General features: G+C 35.9%; 1 protein-coding gene across 1 annotated transcript in view; it reads left to right on the forward strand.

Moving 5' to 3' along the window:
* The window catches only part of LOC136832358 (uncharacterized), a 13220-nt gene extending 11679 nt beyond the window's left edge, over positions 1 to 1541 (forward strand). The window contains exons 3-4 of the mRNA XM_067093268.1: positions 1 to 585; positions 1288 to 1541. The exon at positions 1 to 585 is cut by the window's left edge and continues 15 nt beyond it. Of these exons, the coding sequence (XP_066949369.1) occupies positions 1 to 585; positions 1288 to 1541 (839 nt within the window). The remainder of the gene's footprint in view (positions 586 to 1287) is intronic.
* Positions 1542 to 22872: the final 21331 nt, after the last annotated feature.

Below are 22872 nucleotides of genomic sequence, written 5' to 3' on the forward strand. Positions count from 1 at the left end.
GGAAAACTGGCCTCTGCCTCTTAAATAAAGCAGATCAAACCTCGGGGAAAACTGGCCTCTGCCTCCTAAATAAAGCAGATCAAACCCCAGGGAAAACTGGCCTCTGCCACCTAAATAAAGCAGATCAAACCTCAGGGAAAACTGGCCTCTGCCTCCTAAATAAAGCAGATCCAACCTCAGGGAAAGCTGACCTCTGCCTCCTAAATAAAGCAGATCAAACCTCAGGGAAAACTTCCCTCTGCCTCCTAAATAAAGCAGATCCAACCTCAGGGAAAGCTGACCTCTGCCTCCTAAATAAAGCAGATCCAACCTCAGGGAAAACTGGCCTCTGCCTCCTAAATAAAGCAGATCCAACCTCAGGGAAAACTGGCCTCTGCCTCCTAAATAAAGCAGATCCAACCTCAGGGAAAACTGGCCTCTGCCTCCTAAATAAAGCAGATCCAACCTCAGGGAAAACTAGCCTCTGCCTCCTAAATAAAGCAGATCCAACCTCAGGGAAAACTGGCCTCTGCCTCCTAAATAAAGCATATCCAACCTCAGGGAAAACTGGCCTCTGCCTCCTAAATAAAGCAGATTCAACCTCAGGCAAAACTGGCCTCTGCCTCCTAAATAAAGCACATCCAACCTCAGGGAAAACTAGCCTCTGCCTCCTAAATAAAGCAGATCAAACCTCAGGGAAAACGGACCTCTGCCTCCTAAACATAGCAGATCCAACCTCAGGGAAAACTGGCCTCTGCCTCTTAAATAAAGCAGATCAAACCTCAGGGAAAACTGGCCTCTGCCTCTAAATAAAGCAGATCAAACCCCAGGAAAACTGGCCTCTGCCACCTAAATAAAGCAGATCAAACCTCAGGGAAAACTGGCCTCTGCCTCTTAAATGAAGCAGATCCAACCTCAGGGAAAACTGGCCCCTGCCTCCTAAATAAAGCAGATTCAACCTCAGGAAAACTGGCCTCTGCCTCTAAATAAAGCAGATCCAACCTCAGGGGAAAACTGGCCTCTGCCTCCTAAATAAAGCAGATTCACCCTCAGGAAAGCTGACCTCTGCCTCCTAAATAAAGCAGATCAAACCTCAGGAAAACTGACCTCTGCCTCCTAAATAAAGCAGATTCAACCTCAGAGAAAGCTGACCTCTGCCTCCTAAATAAAGCAGATCCAACCTCAGGAAAAACTGACCTCTGCCTCCTAAATAAAGCAGAACCAACCTCAGTGAAAGCTGACCTCTTCCTCCTAAATAAAGCAGAACCAACCTCAGGAAAACTGACCTCTGCCTCCTAAATAAAGCAGAACCAACCTCAGGGAAAGCTGACCTCTGCCTCCTAAATAAAGCAGAACCAACCTCAGTGAAAGCTGACCTCTTCCTCCTAAATAAAGCAGAACCAACCTCAGTGAAAGCTGACCTCTGCCTCCTAAATAAAGCAGGTTCTGACCCAGGGAAAGCTGACCTCTGCCTCCTTTATAAAGCAGAGTCTGACCTAGGGAAAGCTGACCTCTGCCTCCTAAATAAAGAGGATTCTGATCCAGGGAAAGAGGGTCTCTGACCCTTGACATCACTAGTTTTAAATCAATTTAAACCAGGGTCCTATTTTCAAGTCAGTAGGCTGTCACTGGAAAGACAAATGCTGTCCTAAATTTATTTTCATTTTTTTTAGCTTACTAATATAACTGGCAAACCTAATGCCTCTTCTGGGCCAAAGCCTCGGGGAATTAGTCCAGAATTATCAATCTTGCTTCTGCAAATGCTACTCAATTTATCATACGAACGCATATGAGAGTATATACGTCTGATATATAGTATAACGCCCAGGCATTTACAATATCCCAATCAACTGTCAATGGGGTAATTTACGTCCCAGACCATTTCTGCAATTAAATGCTTCGTTATAAAGGCGAGGTACGGAGATCAAGTCAAAAGATAAAATCAATAAGAACGCGGCATCTAAAAAATTTATCAAAATAACTTACGCATAGTCTTAACATTTTATTTCTGATTGACAGATTACGTTAATATTAATTTGGTTTATAATGATTTTACTATCGTTAATTGTTATTATTTCTCACCCTGCTCTAAGACATTATATGCGTATAAGACGAGTTATACTGCTGGCCGTCAGATCAGTTTAGCTGATTAACTTTAGATCTGGTTAGTTTATAAATGGGTGACCACCAAGAAGGAATACACGCCGCCGGCACATAAGGGTCTTTAGCACCAGTGCCTTTTAGAGCCACCCTCCTGGAGAAAAGATGCATGAATACATACATACATACATATATATATATATATATATATATATATATATATATATATATATATATATATATATATATATATATGTACATATATATACATATATGTGTGTGTGTTTATAAAAACCTTGAGGAATAAGTGTGAATCAGATAAATTCATAAACCGATAAATATAGAGGTCAAGAAATAAATTACACAGTTAGTGAATGAATTAAGAGTTAATTCAATAAGTTCATTCAAATGTATAGATAGATATAAATGCGTGCACCTGAAACCAGAGGTATTCAAATTTAGTAGCAAGACAGCCCATCTTACTCGTGTAGCCAAATCCATACGTACTTTGATATACGTGTGCAATAGTTGTAAATCAGTATTTAAACGTAACATAAACACAACACAAACTTGAGAATTTGCATAACATCACTTGCTAGGTAGTAAACTACACGAATCGGTACTATAAAAAGCGGAAAGAATGAACGACAGAATTGCCCATTCCCATTCAGGGACCTACCTTAGGGACTCGACTGGCGTACACACTGAATGTATGTCTCTACCGCATGTTGCGAAAAACAAGTAAATGGGACACAGAGGATGACTTCCAGCCATAAATAGCGATTCAGGCAATCCCAGTCAATTAGGCCAAACGTAATTGAAAAGGGTTGTATACTAGGTCATCCCAGCATCCACTATCAACAAGGAATTCAAGAAACCATAAACAACTTTTTTTTATGCAGAATTCTAAAGCATATTTATCTTCTCAGGAAGTAAGATAGTGTCATGTACAATTATTTTTCTACCCTGGTTACAAGGCACCGGAAGTTACTTTCCTTTTTTTACTGATAAAGGAACAACGAAATTTTCATTTAATGGGTGCATCTATGCAAGGTCACAGAAATTAATTGAACAACAAGCTAATGGAACTGAGAGTCTTTATACCTTTTCTTATTCGGCCAAATAAGAAGTTAGGCCATTTTTTTCTTAATGATTAAGAAGCAATGAAATTTTCATTTAATGAGTACATCAATGCAAGGTCACAGAAATTAATTGAACAACAAAACAAAGGAACTGATAAGTTTATTTGGCCGAATGAACTTCCCAGGTTACCCGTCATAAAAAAACAAAATTTATTAAGTGTTATTTGTACTATTATAAGGCTAGCTATTTCTTTCGCATTACTATAAAGAAAAAGTGGTTCACATTTTCTGGTCATATTTTTTTTCAAACAGTAAAGCAGTTTTCGTATTTACTTGAAGTTTTCCGAAAAGTACTATAGATAATACCTCACCATTAAAATCTTACTAAAAAACAACGCTTTAAGAGTAAACAGTTGCTGCATAGATGTCTATCGTTAAACTTGACAGCATATTTAGTCTACATCGTCATGATGTTACACTTTCAAGCGATTTCTTAAAACAATAATGCCGAATAACCTTCAGTGGTAGGTAAGGCACTCACCTGGCATTCACGAGTGATGGTTCGATACCTGTTCACTCTGTTAACCCATCTGCAAATGAGTACCTGCAGATTAGTCTTGAGTCGAAAGAGGAGGAGAAAGGAGCTATACAGCCATTACTCCAGAACCCGGGGCCCGGCAAGTTTGTTTCTCTGTAATAGAAGTCTCCAGTAGCATCCGGTTGCATGGTACTGTTTTATTTCTGGCCTTGGAAAATCCTAGATATCAGGGTTTTCGTATTCAACACACTCGAATTTTTCTACCTAACATCTGGTTTCAAAGTTTTCCCCTTTTTATAACGAAAATAATAACAAACTAAACAACGACAAATGTCTCCAAAACAGTGAAACTGTGCTATAAGCAATTTCCTTAATGGTGTACAGACATAGTATAACAAGCGCTTGAATGTTAGAGAACGCTCTCATTAATAACCTATTTGCTGATAGGGAAACATCAACAATTGCAACACAACCATAGGCCTTCAATCAAAAGGCAGTTAACACCCAGTGACAGGTTTGGGGAAGTTCGTTCAAACCGACATCAAGCAACAAGTTTCAAACTACGATGTATTGATTGATCTAGTCTCATCCGTTTCAGACACGTCGCGAAACTCACTCCATAGCTGATAATCGCAGTATCCCTGACACAGACTTTATAGTTTTCTGTAAAAGAAAACTATTGTGCCGGCTTTGTCCGGCTGTCCGCACTTTATTTTGTCCGTACTTTTTCTGTCCGCCCTCAGATTTTAAAACTACTGACGCTAGAGGGCTGCAAATTGGTATGTTGATCATCCACTCTCCAATCATCAAACATACCAAATTGCAGCCCTCTAGCCTTAATAGTTTCTTTTTTACTTCATTTAAGGTTAAAGTTAGCCATAATCGTCTTCTGGCATCGATATAGGATAGGCCACCACCGAGCAGTGGTCAAAGTTTCATTGGCCGTGGCTCATAAAGCATTATGCCGAGACCACCGAAAGGTAGGTCTATTTTCGGTGGCCTTGATTATACGCTGTAGCGGCTGTATAGAAAACTCGATTGCGCCGAAAAAAACTTCGGCCCATTTATAACTTGTTTTTATTTTGTAATCGGTTCAGGTTAGTAATAATCCCTGTTAATTGTGTGATATTGTCCTCATTCCATTTCACCACTATTTTCATAGGTAGCCAGAAAGCAGCTTGATTTCTGATTGATTTAACAAGTGGCCTTTGAAAATTTTATTTTGACTCAGCCTCAGTTTATCTTAAAAGATAATAAACGTCGCGTTCATTATATTCTGAGTCAATCTCAAATTATTTACGTAAACTAATAAGCATTAAAAAAAATGGTCTTATTATTTCTAACAACATCCATTCCCGTCAATAAATTGTGCGAATGCCGAAAGACAGAATGTTGGAAAAGCTTGTAATATATCGCAACTCTCAGACCCAAAGTGAATTAGTAATATCATCGATATGTATTTTTTGTAATTATAAACTTCAGCCAACATTTTACTGCGCAATTCGTTTACATTATCTCACAATAAAACTAAAAGAGATAATAGTGACAATACGAACCACACACTTCATGATGCATATATTTATCAACGAATATTGCCAGGATATAATAAGGATATTTGGGCTTTTTCTATGTTCAGGGAAAATATTGTTAACACTACATTTGTTGGAGCACAATTTATCCTTTTGGATTACCAGCAGCTTACTAGCACCCTTATGTAGAATAGAATTGGATAGAGCATTTAGGCCAAAGGCCAATCGCTGGGACCTATGAGGTCATTCAGCGCTGTAACAGAAATTGACAGTAAAAATGGTTGACAGACGTAACGAGGGAAAACCTGTCAGTTGCACTATGAACCAATTGGTAGGAGGGGGTTGAAAAAAAGATGGAAGAAAGAGAATGTGAGCGGAGGTACAGTAAAAGGAATGAAAGGGTTAGTAGAAAGGGGCCGAGAGGTTGCTGCAAGGAACCTTAAGTAACACCCACAATTCAGATATGTTGTTCTACCATTCATGGAATATTATAATCTTTCTGAATATCAATCATCGTCACTCTTCAGACAAGATGATCATTATACTAATTTATTGTTTTCTCAACAGAAGCAAATATGGTTTGTGCTCTCAAAGGAAGAAATCCTCATTACCCTTTCTTCATAAGCTGTATTTCAGTAAAGAACTTTTGCAGTGATGCATCTAATTCAGCTTCGATAGTCACCGTGAGCTATATCAGATACGGGCAGCTACCCCGATCAGGAATCGAACTTATTCGACAGAATTACAAAGCCATGTCTGAATTAGTGACAAAACTATCACACATATGTATGTATGTATGTATGTATGTATGTATATATATATATATATATATATATATATATATATATATATATATATATATATATATATATATATATATATATATATATGTGTGTGTGTGTGTGTGTGTGTGTGTGTGTGTGTGTATATATATGTCTGTGTTTGGTTATATATATATATATATATATATATATATATATATATATATATATATATATATATATATATATATATACAATGAATGTAAGGCAGCTGCAGCGCGTAATCTCGAAGGATGAAAACCTTGAGCGAAACAGAGGCCAAAAGGTAATTTTTGAATAGAACCAATAATGAGATCGTCGATTAAATTCGGAAAACTGAAGGAAAAAAAAAAGTTCGATGAAGACCAAAGACGGAATCCAGCAATTTTCAGAGATCCCTGTAATAGGCTTCTGGAGATTCTCTGATGAAGTGTTCTTTCAGGGAGAGAGAGCCAGGCCAGACCTCTCTCTCTCTCTCTCTCTCTCTCTCTCTCTCTCTCTCTCTCTCTCTCTCTCTCTCCCTACCCCTCGTTTTCTCTTTTCAACATATAATCGCATTTGAGTCTACCGGTCTGTTATACCTTCTTCTTTCACTTCCTCTACGGTGGCGTTCTCTCTCTCTCTCTCTCTCTCTCTCTCTCTCTCTCTCTCTCTCTCTCTCTCTCTTTCTTCACCTCTTTCTCTCTCCTTTTTCTCTTTCTTCCCACCATCTCTCTCTCTCTCTCTCTCTCTCTCTCTCTCTCTCTCTCTTTTCTCTCTTCCCTATCCGAATAGAAAGGCCAGCAACGTCAGTCAAGACACTGGAAATAAAATACCTTGAATTGCAAGCTCTTAGCCATTCAGAGTTTTGTCTAGACTCCGGCTGTTAAAAAAAAAAGGGGTAAAACTTATCATAAGAAAAAAAAGGCAACAAAAACACTTTCAAGTGGAAGCACTTAACCGCTAAAGGATGAAAAGGACTCAAAATGCGGTAGGAAAAAAAATAAGAGGATAAAAAAAAAAATAGAGAGCGAGAGAGAATTATTAATTAAAACTTGCGACACGTTCCTCTCGAGTTTTACCTGGAAGAGTCCTATGCATTTTCATCTTTTGTGGGGCTGGAATCATCGCAAGTATTAATCAGTTTATTAAGTGGAAAGAGAGCAGTTTTTTTTTTTTTACTGTGCTTGTGTGTGTGTCGTTGCTGGTCGTGACCGTAGTTACGCCGCTTGTTTTATTTAGCACATATTAATACCGAAAATTTGTACTTGTCCTTACGGAACGGTTGAAGAAGGTCATCTGTCCACTGGAAGGATAAATTTTCACACATATATATATATATATATATATATATATATATATATATATATATATATATATATATATATATATACATATACAGTATATATATATATGTATATACAGTATGTATGTATATATGTATATATATATATATATATATATATATTATATATACATATGTGTGTGTGTGTGTACTGTATATATATATATATATATATATATATATATATATATATATATATATATATATATATATATATATATATATATATATATATATACATACATATATATATCAACACACGCAATCTCACGTGGAACAGAAATATATTTCTGACTCACATCAGATCGAACCCAGGTCTTTCAATTGAAAGGCAAGCATGCTGCCCACTAAGCCATACAAGTCATAAAAGAAGTTGGAACCTGAGTGCCACTTGCCCAGGTAATTCCTTGTGTGCAGTGGCACCAAGATTCCAACTTCTTTTATGACTCGTATGGCCTAGTTGGCAGCGCCCTTGCCTGTCAATTGATGAAAGACCTGGATTCTGATCCTGATAATGTATATCAGAAATTTATATATATATATATATATATATATATATATATATATATATATATATAATAATATATATATATATATATATAGATAGATAGATAGATAGATAGATAGATAGATAGATAGATATATATATATATATATATATACACACACATTTATAGTCTCTCAAGTGTTAAGAACTCAGAATTTAGTTATTTCAGTTTTAATTCCTTGACCTGATTTCACCAAGCATATGCAAAGCGGAGTAGAACTCAGCTTAATCTCTCGTGAGAGCCAAGTAACTACCATCATAGTTCCAGCCTTACAATATCAGAGACTCGTATTCTGGTCGGCCAAGAGCCCTTATATACAAAATTACCTTAGTATGTATGTTATTGCAAGCTACAGAGAGTCTATTTGTTGCTTTTTACTTGAAATTACACACACACACACACACACACACACACACACACACACACACACACACATATATATATATATATATATATATATATATATATATATATATATATATATATATATATATATATATGTACTGTATATCAATAAATACGTTTATTAAACATTTCCAAATATACGTAGTCCAATAAGTCAAAATTAAAGCATCGGTATTCCTGACTCTCTAAAGAATGGTTTTGCGTTGCAGTTAGAGCCAACCCCCTCTTCTCTTAATAAGAAAGATAAATCCTTTGTATCTGGAATCAAAATGACCTTTAATTCAAAGAATGAAGAGCAGAGAATTCAAAGAAAAAAAAAAGGACACGAGAGAAGACAGGCGTAAAATTCATTCCTAATGTGGTTATGCCGTTCACTTGCAGCTTCGAGGGAAGCATTTTTTTGCCTTTAATTTCGCCAGCGTCGGGATAATCAAGGAAGGCAATGGAGCTCTTGAAGGTCCTGTGGTTATCTGCTGTGAGCCTAATTATGCCTCATTTGCATACAAAACGTTTAATTCTCTCGACGGAAGAGAGCGGGAAAAAAAATGCCTGGGGAAAAAATAAAAGGGAAAGAAGGAAAAGGTCCAAAAGCACTTTCTTCCGTGGCAAAGCGAGCAGGGAAAGATATGCAGATAGAATTTCAACTTTAAACTTAATAGCGGCCTATCAGTATTTTTTTTCTGCTGAACTTTGCACCTACGTGACTTGGGTTAGGGAAACATTCATCTAGCCCGTATCAAGTCCACAAAATTTGGAGGCTTCACGCTTTTTTATTTTGTGTATGCCAAAGAGAATTTGTATGTTGTGTTTCTTAGCGTATAGCTATGGAAACGAACGAAAATGTCAATAAATATATATATATATATATATATATATATATATATATATATATATATATATATATATATATATATATATATATATATATATATATATATATATATATATGACATCTAAAACGCCGAAAGATCCAGCAGGAATAAAACATCAAACAACCATCTTAGCATTCTGTTTGTTTATTTGGCCAAATTTTCGAGACTGCACGTCTCATCATCAGGGCTGTAAGAATACAAAGCCCAAAAGTTAGGAATAGACCCAGATAAAAAAAAAAAAAACACTTTTACAAAGGTTTAAAACGTGGAGCTAAAAATTTAAGAATTAAAAACAGAATAACATTAAATTAAAAATATTTTTATAAAATAATAATAAGAATGTTTACTACTTGACTATTGAATCTAAGAACTGGGTGATACTCTCGGTTCTCAGGAGGAGGACTGAGGCTCTATACCAAACAGTGGAAGAGGTCTGGCTGTTTAGGGAAGGAACAAGTTACTAGATAGTTAAAGATTCCTGGATGAACAGAAAATAGTCATCGTGAGCCCTGGACTATGATTTATCTCGTAAGTGTTGTGGGAGTTCTGTCACTTTCAGAATTTTTTGAGAGATGTCAGCTTTTGTCTGGTAGTCGACTACCCATGCTTTAATCTAAATGTTACTGTATTGAAGCATTTAACTAGCTGGTTTTTATATATGACTATGGATGAAAGGGGCAAGGTTTAGTGCCATCAACCTTATCCAAGAACTGAATTGATTAATTATGTATGGGGATTAATTTGTTTTAGCATTCCACTCCTTCATATCGGGAACACATACAGTACTGAGGATAAAACCCAGCGGTGCCGTTTATCTTGTGGCAAGAAAAAGAAACGACCTATGATTAATTCAAAATTTCACTATCGAAGCAGAACTTGCACCGTATCTGGAATTAGTCGAAATCTACCAGATAATATGAAAATCAAAGTTATTTTTAAGTGTTAAATGAGATTTGGATATTTTCAAACGCAAACAATTACGCATTACAAGGAATTCTAACTCTTTCTCTGCATGTAATTGAATTACCACTTATTAAGTAAATACAATTCTTGCCAAATCTCATATATGAAACTGCGTTTCTTTAGTGAAAAATATAAACGCTTCTTTCCTGCATCCTTCTGAACACTCGCGTTCTTTCGAACCTTGTAAACTTTTAATGCAAATGGCGCTGGTAAACTCGTTTTCCCTGGCAAAACAGGGGATAAGCGGAAAGGTGAAAAGAATTTGAAAATAAGAAGAATGAGAAGAGAGAGAGAGAGAGAGAGAGAGAGAGAGAGAGAGAGAGAGAGAGACGGAAGGAAAAGAAAGGGCAAAAAACTGGGAATGAAAAAAGATCTGAAGCAGCCCAAGCCCAACGTTCCATGAATATTCCAAGCAAGTGTTCAGCTGCTGCCGTGAAAACAAACGCATAGGATTTCCATGACTCAAAGAACAAGAGCGAAAGAGAGAGAGAGAGAGCGCTCTGAAGAGTTTTTCCAAATTATTTGAGGCTCTTTGATTGCCGATACTTAACGACTGCTGCAGCAAAGAGTTTCTGGTCGACTGGAGGAAAAAGTTGGTCAAAGATGAATTCTCAAACTAATTACATGAAACGGGCGGGAAGCCACCAGACCTCTGTGATGAAAACTTCGTGCGATTAATAATTTCTGTTGCTGAAGCTGTTTAAACAGGACTGATAACAATATATATATATATATATATATATATATATATATATATATATATATATATATATATATATATATATATATATATACATATATATATATATATATATATATATATATATATATATATATATATATATATATATATTACTAGTTGTCTGAATACAAATTTTGACAATCATTTTCATTCGTTACGATTTTCAGGTGATGATGACCAGATGATGATTGCTGTTGTAAAACTAGGTTTCTCTTTTCTACTTAGTTATATATATATATATATATATATATATATATATATATATATATATATATATATATATATATATATATATATATATATATAATACTAAGTATGAAAACAAACCTAGCTTTACAACACCAATAGTCATCATCTGGTCACCATCACCTGAAAAACATAACGAATGAAAATGACTGACAAAATTTGAATTCAGACTAATTAGTCATATAGCTGCAAAAACACTTCGTTTTGGGAATTTCATATACATTAGTTGAAAATGAAATACTAAACTATCAAAATTACCTCTTCCAACTTACGGCGCAATTATTTCATAAGCCTTTCCCATCATATCACCACGTGAATGTAAAATCATAACTAATTATACATTTCAGTGAAGCTAAAAAATATATAGTAAGAAAATTTGGATGCGGAGTGAAAATAATAAATGATGCTTATTTTAATTGTTATTGATAATTCAAATATGGGGAAAATATCATATAGACACACAGATGGCAAAAATGTTTTCAAAATTTGGCCTCTATATACAACAAACAAGAGAAATTATTTAAACCATGTCCTCAGATCGGTAAACATTTTGTATTCAACATAATATGTTAAATTAGACACGGACTGCAAACTGAGCTTCAAACATGACTGCAAGGTTACAGAACGAAAATTACAAGGAATACCATTTCTTTTACACATACGCCTGAACCCTTTTACGAACGTTTTTCATCACGGGAAAATATTCCTCGCAAAAGCTCATTCTGAAACTATTTCTCTGCCAGAATAAGGTTACGCCGTTTATTCCCGGTACTTGCTCCGAACGACTAGCTCATTTCGCAAGATGTAAACCTGTAATGCAAATGGCTCCGAGGAAAAAAAGCTTATTCGCTCCTCAAACAGCAGGCGAGTGGACAGGGAGAGAGACTCTAGAAAAATGAAGTAAAGAGAGAGAGAGAGAGAGAAAGAGAGAGATGAAAAGAGGGAACATGAAAAGACTCGGATAGAAAAGGGTCTGAAGCAACACAAACCTAAAGTTCCGTGAATATTCCAAGCATGTGTTGAGCTGCTGCCATGAAAACAAAACGCTGAAGGATTTCCCTGACTCAAAGAGCCAAAGCCAGGGCGCCTCGGAAGAAGAGTTTTTGCAAATTATTATTATTTTTTTTTTTGGGTGGGGGGCGCCCTCTTTGATTCCCGATACTTCACGATTGGCGCGCCAAAGACCTTTTCTGGTCGACCGGTGCACGAGAAGTTGGTTCAAAGATCAGCTTTCAAACTAATTATACGAAAGGAAGGAGAAACTACCCAAAAGTTCAGGTGCTTGAGGTTTTTCAGCTCAAAATTAAATCTATACAGCCTCCACCATCCCATGGAACAGGTGACCTGGAAGCCACGTATGATTAATGTTTAAGGGTGAAGTGAATAAAAAATCCCCAAGTCAGGAAATGTAATGTCACCTTGATGGAAAAATTTGGGAAAGCAGAAATATAGAAAAAAAAAATCAGTAAATTTTGATAGACGGTATGAAACACACTACTCAATAAACGAGGTGCAAGTTTAGTGGGTGATACGTGAAAGCTTAGGGAAGGAGAGAGAGAGAGAGAGAGAGAGAGAGAGAGAGAGAGAGAGAGAGAGAGAGAGAGAGAGAGACCCAAAGGCCTCCCAACGCCGTATAGAAACAGAAGAGAATAGAAATCAAGTTCTTTTGTTTCAGTTAATTCAGAACGTGAAGTCGCTTAATTCTTATGCAGACTGCTAAGGTCTGTGTTAATCTATCTTTCTTTCTCCCTTTAAATCTTCTGCTGAAAGCCTTTATAATTACAGTCAACACACTTTAAACCCAAGAGAGTTCCAGAGGGAAATCAGCCTGCAGAGAGAGAGAGAGAGAGAGAGAGAGAGAGAGAGACAAGTTATAGGGAAAGGTGATAAATAAATAGATATGAGGGAATAAAAAACAGAACGGGTACACCTGAAATTCAGGAAACGCCAGCAGAGAGCAGGAATGAATTTGCTCCTCGCTTAAATATTTGAAGATCAGGGGATTCAACAACTGTACCAGGCAGACTATTCCACATTTTAGTTGTAGCCAAGGTAAAACTCTTAGCAAACTGACCCCTTGCCTAGTTGTAATCTTGCCTCGTCCATTGTTTCTGCCGAAGAAAAACGATTAGTAAAAAACTTAGAAATGATTGTGCTATGCTGTGCATTGATTATACACACACGCACATACATACATATATATATATATATATATATATATATATATATATATATATATATATATATATATATATATATATATATATATATATATATATATATATTGATAGATCTATATATATATGTTATGGTTTGTAAAATTACGTATCTATTTAAAGACTACTATAAATAAATATAAGCAAATTTCACCTTGTAAAAACGGAAACTGCGTAGAGTCGAGAGAGGTTTGAAAAAATATTGTTAGCCGCCAGATTTCACTTCAAAATAAATGATTAAGATACACGGGAGATTCACAAACGCTGTTATTATTTGGTAAGAAAGCAGCTGCAAATAATTTCTTTACCATTTAGTCGTTTTCATTTCCAGACACCATCTATCTTTTAGGCTGCATACATGACTCTGCCTTTATTATAATTAGACTTGATTTTTACCTATTTCTAAATTCTTAAATAAAGATATTATCATGGGATTTTGCTACTTTAAGGCCATGGATATTGATCTATAATGCTGTGTGTTATCACTCATCGCGTGGATTACTTTTCTTTATTGCATTTTTTATTCGTCCTAATATGTAATGATATATCATTATTAAAAGAAAATGTTATTTAATTTTCTTGAAACATTAATGTCTGCGAAACTCCACTTGAAAACAAAGACGCAAAAAATTGTAAACGAATTATTTCATCTTATGCATAATTCTCGAGCATTGTTACCGACGTTATTCAGCGCGTAAACGCATTACTCGCCAAACACTCATTCTGAAACGACGTTCCTGTTCCAAAAAAGTTATTCCTTTTATTTCCGGAACTTGCTCAGAACACTCCCCTCCTTTCGCAACACGTAAACCTGTAATGCAAATGGTTCTGGTAAAAAACGCTTTCGCTTTTCAAACCCAGGGCAAGGGGAGAGGGAGAGAGGACTTAGAGAGAGACAGAGAGAGAGAGAGAGTAAAGAAAAACAGGAAAAATATGGAAGTGGCAAAGGATTTGAGGTAACTAAAACAGAAGCTTCCATAAATATTCCAAATAAATGTTGAGATGGATCTGACAAATTAAATCAAAGGGGATTTTCACAGCTATATATATGTATATATATATATATATATATATATATATATATATATATATATATATATATATATATATATATATATATATATATATATATATACATATATACAGTATATATACATACATATATATATGTTACAGTCAACACGCGTAATCAGTCATTACGCGTAATGACTGAAATTTCAGTCATCACGCGTAATGAACTTAGGGACATTTGATTCCCCAGAGCTAGTACTAAACACGGCGAAATACATTTGACCCGCCAGGGACTAGTACTAAACCCGGCGAAACAGTGTAGGTGACTCACTGTTTCGCCGTGTGTAGTACTAGCTCCCTGGGGGATCAAATGTCTCCTAAGTGCATTACGCGTGATGACTGAAATTTCAGTCATTACGCGTAATGACTGATTACGCGTGTTGACTGTAACATATATATACATAATGTACGTATGTAAGTATAAAGTAAAGAGGACCTCATTCAATGTTCTTTGTAGTAACTGAAAGTATTACCCTAATGTTAGCTAAAATGCTAATATTATGCATATTCTCAATGGGCTGGTGAAAGACAGCAGAAATGATAACATAAGAAACGAAAAATAGGTTGGTTTCAGAAATGACAGGCGGTATACAGTATATGTTGAAAGGTTGCGCAAGAGAATATGGAATTAAAAAAGTCCACCTCTTTCATTAAGTAAAGGCATTTGACAGCGTCCAGTGACTAATATTTTCGAATGTATTTTTCTGTTAATAAACATACATCTGACATCATTATTCCTAGAGAGAGAGAGAGAGAGAGAGAGAGAGAGAGAGAGAGAGAGAGAGAGAGAGAGAGAGAGAGAGAGAGAGACAGACAGACAGACAGACAGACAGACAGACAGAGAGGTGGGAAGGAGAAAAACTGAGAAATTACATTTATGAGAGAGAGAGAGAGAGAGAGAGAGAGAGAGAGAGAGAGAGAGAGAGAGAGAGAGAGAGAGACAGACAGACAGAGAGGTGGGGAAGGAGAAAAAACTGAGAAATTACATTTATGAGAGAGAGAGAGAGAGAGAGAGAGAGAGAGAGAGAGAGAGAGAGAGAGAGAGAGGAGAGAGAGAGAGAGAGACGCCTTGTCTCTTCAAATTTTTGGTAGACAAGTCCAAAATTTAATATATATCACCTAGAGTGAGACAGACAGACAGACAAACACAGGAAGAAACATGAAAAATGGACCAGAAAGTGGGGCAGAAAAATAGTTCGAAGCAACCAGCTCCAAAAGATCCATGAATATTCCAAGCAAGCGTTGAGCTGCCGCCATGAAAACAAAACGCATCGGATTTCCACTGCTTTAAGAGCCAGGCCGAGAGCGCTCTGAAGAGTCTTTGCCAATTACCGGAGGCTCTTTTCCTCCCGATACTTGACGATTGACGCCGCAGAGAGCCTTCGCTACACTGGCGGCGAAAGACTGGTCTTGCCATCTATTTTCACACATGTGCTTCATGTCATGGGAAAGCCAAAACAAATTTTGGCCGGAGATAACTGTAGGTACTTGAGATATTTTGTTTTCAGAGTATATTTACGATTAACAAACATGCACTTGGGGCAGATGATTCGTAGTAATTATCTTACTGAGTGAACTGCATACAAAAATGAGGGAGAGAGAGAGAGAGAGAGAGAGAGAGAGAGAGAGAGAGAGAGAGAGAGAGAGAGAGAGCTACCTCGTAGGATTGAAAAATTCAAAGGAGCAAAACCTTCTGCTAAATTCCATGGTTCTGCGTCGAAAAATATAGACAGTTAACTGATAAGGTCATTAAAGATTTCAGTAATGCATTAATGCCTAGAAAAACAAAACAAAAAATTGTCGTAGATCAATGGAAGAATGACAGAAAAGGAAACCAAAGAACACCTGGGGTCATATTACACGAAAAAGCAAAGGATCATAGACGAAGTATAATCACTGCCTTTGAATGAATCCTTTTAGCAACAGTTGGATTTTTGTAAGACCAAAACGATACCATGCTTTCATCACTACCCATTTATCCGAACATCTTCGATTCTCTCTTGTATTTCTGCGTAAGAGACAAAAGATTGTACGCCTTCCATATCGCTGGGCAACTTTCAAATTACTGTATGAAATGTTATGTATCAAGACAGTGAAAATGAGAATATCGGTGCTCCAAAGTTATCAGGCGAATTTAAATTTGATTTAATGTTAAAAAGGAAATTATTTTTTCTGAAGAACCAAACACTCTGCCTTATATGCAATTTGCGATCAAAACGAGCCAGGAATTCGAAAAATATGCAGAGATTAATAACTAAGATGTAAAATTCATTCCTAATGTCGTTATGCCGTTCACTTGCAGCTTCGAGGGAAGCATTTGGGCTTCATTTTTTGCCTTTAATTTCGCCAGCGTCGGGATAATCAAGGAAAGCAATGGAGCTCTTGAAGGTCCTGTGGTTATCTGCTGTGAGCCTAATTATGCCTCATTTGCATACAAAACGTTTAATTCTCTCGACGGAAGAGAGCGGAGAAAAAAAAAAGAACCCGGGGAAAAAATAAACGGGAAAGAAGGAAAAGGTCCAAAAGCACTTTCTTCCGTGGCAAAGCGAGCAGGGAGAGATATGCAGATAGAATTTCAACTTCAAACTTAATAGCGGCCTATCAATTTTTCTGCTGAACTTTGCACCTACGTGACTTGGGTTGGGGAAAACATTTATCATTCCGCAAATCTCGAAGGCTGCAAGGTTCTTATGTTTATACACTTTTTAAAAATATATTGTCTTTGAAACCCGTGAAAATGTTCGTACCGTATTTCCACATGAAGAGAGAATGGTATATACACAAATATATACCATTTGTGTATACTGTACATATAACAGACAAATATATATATATATATATATATATATATATATATATATATATATATATATATATATATATATATATATATATATATATATATATATATATATATATATATATATATACAGTATGCATCAGTATATATATATATATATATATATATATATATATATATATATATATATATATATATATATATAAACTGCTATTACATATTTTTCTGTTGTTGATTTACTCTTTTCTTTCTTCATGATTTGCAATCTTATTAGACACAATATAAAGCTATTCTTTTACAATGCAATATTTTGCTTTTTGGAGATTTTATCATTTTTTTACGTTGAATGGTATATCTTATTTAAAATTACAAGTTTTTAAACATCCTATAAAACTGATTTTATCACGAGAGGAAAGAGATTGCATAGCCTTTCTTTCCTGCCTTTCATGGTGAATATTTTCATAGGACAGTTCTCTTATAATTTGAATTTGCTTCTTTTTTTCCTTGTAAAGTATTTTTTTTCGCTTATTTTACTAATCTCTTTGGGTTGTTAGTTTACGTTTGTTGTTTGCATCTACTAATGGTATGGGTACTGGATGAGACCTATAGTTGTTCTTTTGTTTTCTGTGTTCTTACAACGTATAGTGCCGCTTCTTATTAGACCGTGTATTAGCACTAATAACTGATCTTGTGTTATCTGAATTAAATAACGGAAATTTCCGCCTTAGTTCTAATGAATATTCGAAATACTTCTCTGATTAATAAATCAGTGAAGCTTGAATGAATAGGAATGTAAAGATTATAACACTCAGCAAGTGATTAAGTAATTATGATTATATTTAAGAAGGAGAAGTTTATACAATATATCGTACTCTCTGCACCCAGGACAAATCTATCATAATCAGCTGTATCGTTTCTGAACGGCAAAGATGTGATCTTCTCAGTGATTTTCTGGAAATAGTTCAACATAAAGCCCACGTAGGATTTTGCCTCCTCTTTTCCTTTCATGAAAAAAACCTCCCAGAATTCTGCAAATCATTAGCCACTTAGTGAACAATATAAATAAGAATAATCACGAACATTGCAAGGGTTTCATGGTAGGAGTTAAAGTGAATTCAAAGGCATAATTTCCTCAATTTTTTTCCCGTCAAATGTTTTTAATTATTTCTGTTTTTCCGCCATGACAGCTATTTTGAGAGCCCGTATTATTTGGTTTAATATATATGTGTAACGTCAAACTTATATTTCTGTCATTTCAGAGTTCATCGTCGTTAATCCGACTAGGCCTTAGACCATTAAACCTGCCATATCTGGACTGCTCATTTACTGCGCCCTCGGCTTTGATTTAACTCGTAAATGCTCCTGTAAGTGTTTTTCTTTCTTATTATTTTCCAAAGAAGGCGTCACCTCCGGCTGGTAGTTGAGTGCCTACTGATATATACAAGCTATATGAATACTTGCCATTGGACAAAAGGATATTCCTAGTGTTGGTAACTACATTCGAGAATTGCATGAATTAATTCACTGTAGAGAGTAATTTGACTCCACAACGCCATTAAAAGATGCCGAACAGTTATACATTTGGTCATTCTCTTGACCTTAATAGTCGCAGACAATAACTGGTGTTGCAATGGACTTAGTTTAAGATAATTGTCTTATTTTTAACTTACCTGAAATTCACCAAAAGTTAACATTTGGAAAATCCTTTTTCATATAGATATATTTTTTTACCTAATCCATGCGACATCAGAGAGGGCCTCCAAAATGAAAGTAAAATTCTAAAGAGTAGTGTTAATAAGAAAGAGTTACGTTCAGGACACAACGCATATGAATTGTTAGGAGGGTTGTCATTTAAATATACGTCTTTCGAAGTGGTCGTGAGATGTTCATGTTATTCTAGGACCGAGATGTTTTGGAAAAGCATGAGTGGGGAATTTCACAAGAGGTCCTTTGGTCGCACGGCGTTGGAAGCGATGACGCTGATGTTGAAGGGTAAGTTTGTTTTTGTAGAAGCATTTTCTTTTTTATTCCTCAATAAGAATCATTTACAACTGTTATGCTTTATGCACCTTATCAGCAAAAGCTATATATCATATTCAAATCTACACTGGCTGATAAAAAGCCATGTTCCGTCCAGTAGAACGTCGTTATACTTATGAATTCTCTCTCTCTCTCTCTCTCTCTCTCTCTCTCTCTCTCTCTCTCTCTCTCTCTCTCTCAGGTACTGAGGCAAGTAACGTTTTGTTAACAAGTATAACGAAGCTAGTGTAAGGTCTAGGCGATGAATTCTACAAGGAACAGAAGGGTGGTTTTCCCTCGTTGTTGCCAACATTGTCCCATCTTCCTTTTATTCTCAGGCATCATTGTAAGGTAATTTGACACCTCTGTACGATGTCGCCTTAATTATAGTTGCCTGTCATTGTTATCTATGGATGCTGGTCGATAAATGATTGACAACTACGTTCAGAATGTTGTTTTCTGTAGATTTCCGTACTTTGGACGTTGGAGAGAGAGAGAGAGAGAGAGAGAGAGAGAGAGAGAGAGATATGATTCTCAAGGTCCCACTGAGGAACAATGTCATCAGCTTTATTAAATTTAAAAGTTCAAAATCTGTCGTTAATTTATATATAATGACAGGATTCAAACCCGTTAATCACTTAGAGTTATTTAACCACAGTCATCTTTTTACAAGGTTTAATTCCCTCGCCCACGGCAACTGCTTCACTTGCTTAAGTCTCGACTTATGTCGTCAGATATCCTTCCAGATATCAACTAGTGGTAGTACTGTCCTGGAACACATAGCAGACTCCGGAGAGTCCTTCAGGCTGTCATGCTTGAGTGGCAAAATCAACAACTGGCGGATGTCACACGGAACAGACACAGGGATGTCGGGTCATGGCCAGTGCGTACCTCCGAAGGGGCACGACTTAAGTTCCATCACTTCCCAAGCAGTAATCTACTCCTGGAAACATGGGTCTGGATCGTCGAGATGTGCAAAGGCCGAGGAAGCAGTAGTGGGTGTTATACACGTCACTGCGTTCGATTGTTTCTTTTCACTTACACATATGATGTTGCTGTCCAGCTCAGTCTTTCAGTGAAACTGGCCTGTAGGAGAGGCGGCAAGTTTATGCGAGGTCATTGGCTGCTCCGATTATGAATAATCCTTATCATTCTTTGAAGGCTGGTGCCCAAAATGGGCAAAATCGCGTGTTTTAAGAGGATTCGAGTCAGCTAAGCTATTTCGTTGCTTGTGTCCACAACACGAAGCTCACCTTTGGAGAAGAGTGCCTGAACGGTGGAATAAGGACCAAAGATATGCATCAAAAGAAGATATCCTAGTTTCATATGAATTACAAAGGATTAAACAAAAGGGTGTGGGTACTTAAGCAATAGGATCAACAGTGGAGACATGCAGCCGATCCTGTCTTCTACTTTCGCAAAAACTACATTTCCTTGCTTTTATCCTTTTATCGTACGTTAAAGCAAACAATTTTTTCCCTTGGTAAATCTTATATGAAAATCAAGTGATATAGAGTGTATATCTATTTGTATGAATATAAAACCAAGGTGAGAAGATTGCTCCCATTAATTCTAAATTACTCATATTGAGTACCAACTGATACATATATATATATATATATATATATATATATATATATATATATATATATATATATATATATATATATATATATATTATTAGTATATCTTTTAATTCACTAAGCCCTTGGCATGTTATGTTCGGCCGATAATAATAGTGTCATCATTATCGCTTTGTTAATGCTTCGGTATTCATTGACAGATTTACCATTTTTGCCAACAGAGGGCCTGAATTTTAGCTGTTGTTATGACCCTGACCTTTGAAGAAACATCGCAATAGAAATGAACATCTACACCATAGATCGTTGAGCCTGGAGTTAAGCACTGGGTGTTTTCGTTCATCACTCATATTGTAACAATAAAAACAGTCATAATGGCGTGTTTCAATCTTGAAACCGGGCTGCTTTTGTACTTCAGTGATAGACCTTACTCCGCGTATCAATTGTCAATTTTTTTTACTATCTATGCATTTCCCCGAAAAATATTAAATGTATTTTAAGAACACTTTATAGAAAATGTTTCGTAATCTTAGTTTATCTCCTTCTAGGGATTCGTTAACAGTAGAAGCCCTTCACTTCATCTTTATCTATTATTTAAGAATCATAACTCTTGATCTCCTTAATAGTTTCTAATAATTGATAATGTAGTTTCATAAATAAATTTCATGGCAAACAGTATGATAATGAATATCCTAACCTCAAATTCAATAATAACTGTCCTAATGAAATGTCCACTAAGCATCGGCAAAAAAAAAAAAACTTAATTTATCTTTGTGCGCCCTTTTTCACTGAATTAATTAACAACAGCGATAATTTTGACATTTTGCCTGGTGGTCACCCGTATTTTTTCTCCACTCGAATTAGTATTTAATTTAGATTCATCGGTTAATCAGGCGTGAGATAAATGTTAATTTGCCCGGTTTGCGCCCCCAGAAAACATCCCGCACCTGGGGTCTAAATTGTCACGCTCTGCAACTCAGAAAATAGCGACAGAAAGTTGAATTTACTTTCTCTTCAGATTATACTTATGAATGATATTTAATCTGACTGAAAACTATTTCAAATCTTTTATGTTATGTGTAGAAGGTATTTCAAGATACAATCGGTTAGAATCACTAGATGTTTTCCTGATGAACAGGAAAGTTTGCCGATTTCAGTTTCGGAGTCAACTTGAAAGAGCAAGAACAGATAAACACGTCTGAATCACTACGATTGGCTAAAGTTGCAGATTCTTAGATCACTTCTGTAGTTGAAATCTACAATTCCAGAAAATCCGTGTTACTAGTAAGCCAGAAAGGTTATAATATATATATATATATATATATATATATATATATATATATATATATATATATATATATATATATATATATATATATATATATATATATATATATATATATATATATATATATATATATATATATTATATATATATATATATAATAATCTATAAAACAGAGGCCTTGGTCTTGAAAGGATAATAGTGGCCAGCGTTCCTAGGGGTAGAGAAATTTCTCCTGTGTTCCCGAGATGAATTGTATCGCAGTATTTAATAATTATGCACGAAAGATGGAAATACGCAGACAATAGTTTATCCGCTAACTCTCGGAGGATTGTAATTACAATACAATTATGGGAACGTATTGGTATAGATGCTTGTACCCTAAAGGCGAAGAAGAGAAATATGATAGATACTATATCTAAAATCTTGACCCAAATGGCATCGCGTAGAGAAGATTCAAGACCCAAAAGTCAAGCTTATAGACACTCTGACTTCCCCACATGCTCTGACCCCACCTCTGAATCGAGAGCGTAATTATAAGTTTGCATTGAAACAGCTGTAAATGGTGAGGGGGATGCAAGTACTGAATAGCCGGGTTCCGAAGAGGAGGGAAAGAGTTGCGAGGCCGAGTTATATGGTTGTTTACAAGGGGAACATTAGGCCATTCAAATAGCTGAAGGATCTGGTTTTTTACTTTTACTGCTTAAAGCCTCATAAGTGTACTACGAGTTTGCTATTTGTTCACAACAGTTTGTTCTTCTAAAGGCTCTGGG

The sequence above is a fragment of the Macrobrachium rosenbergii genome, chromosome 49 (genome assembly GCF_040412425.1).
Source record: "Macrobrachium rosenbergii isolate ZJJX-2024 chromosome 49, ASM4041242v1, whole genome shotgun sequence".
Lineage (NCBI taxonomy): Eukaryota > Metazoa > Arthropoda > Malacostraca > Decapoda > Palaemonidae > Macrobrachium > Macrobrachium rosenbergii.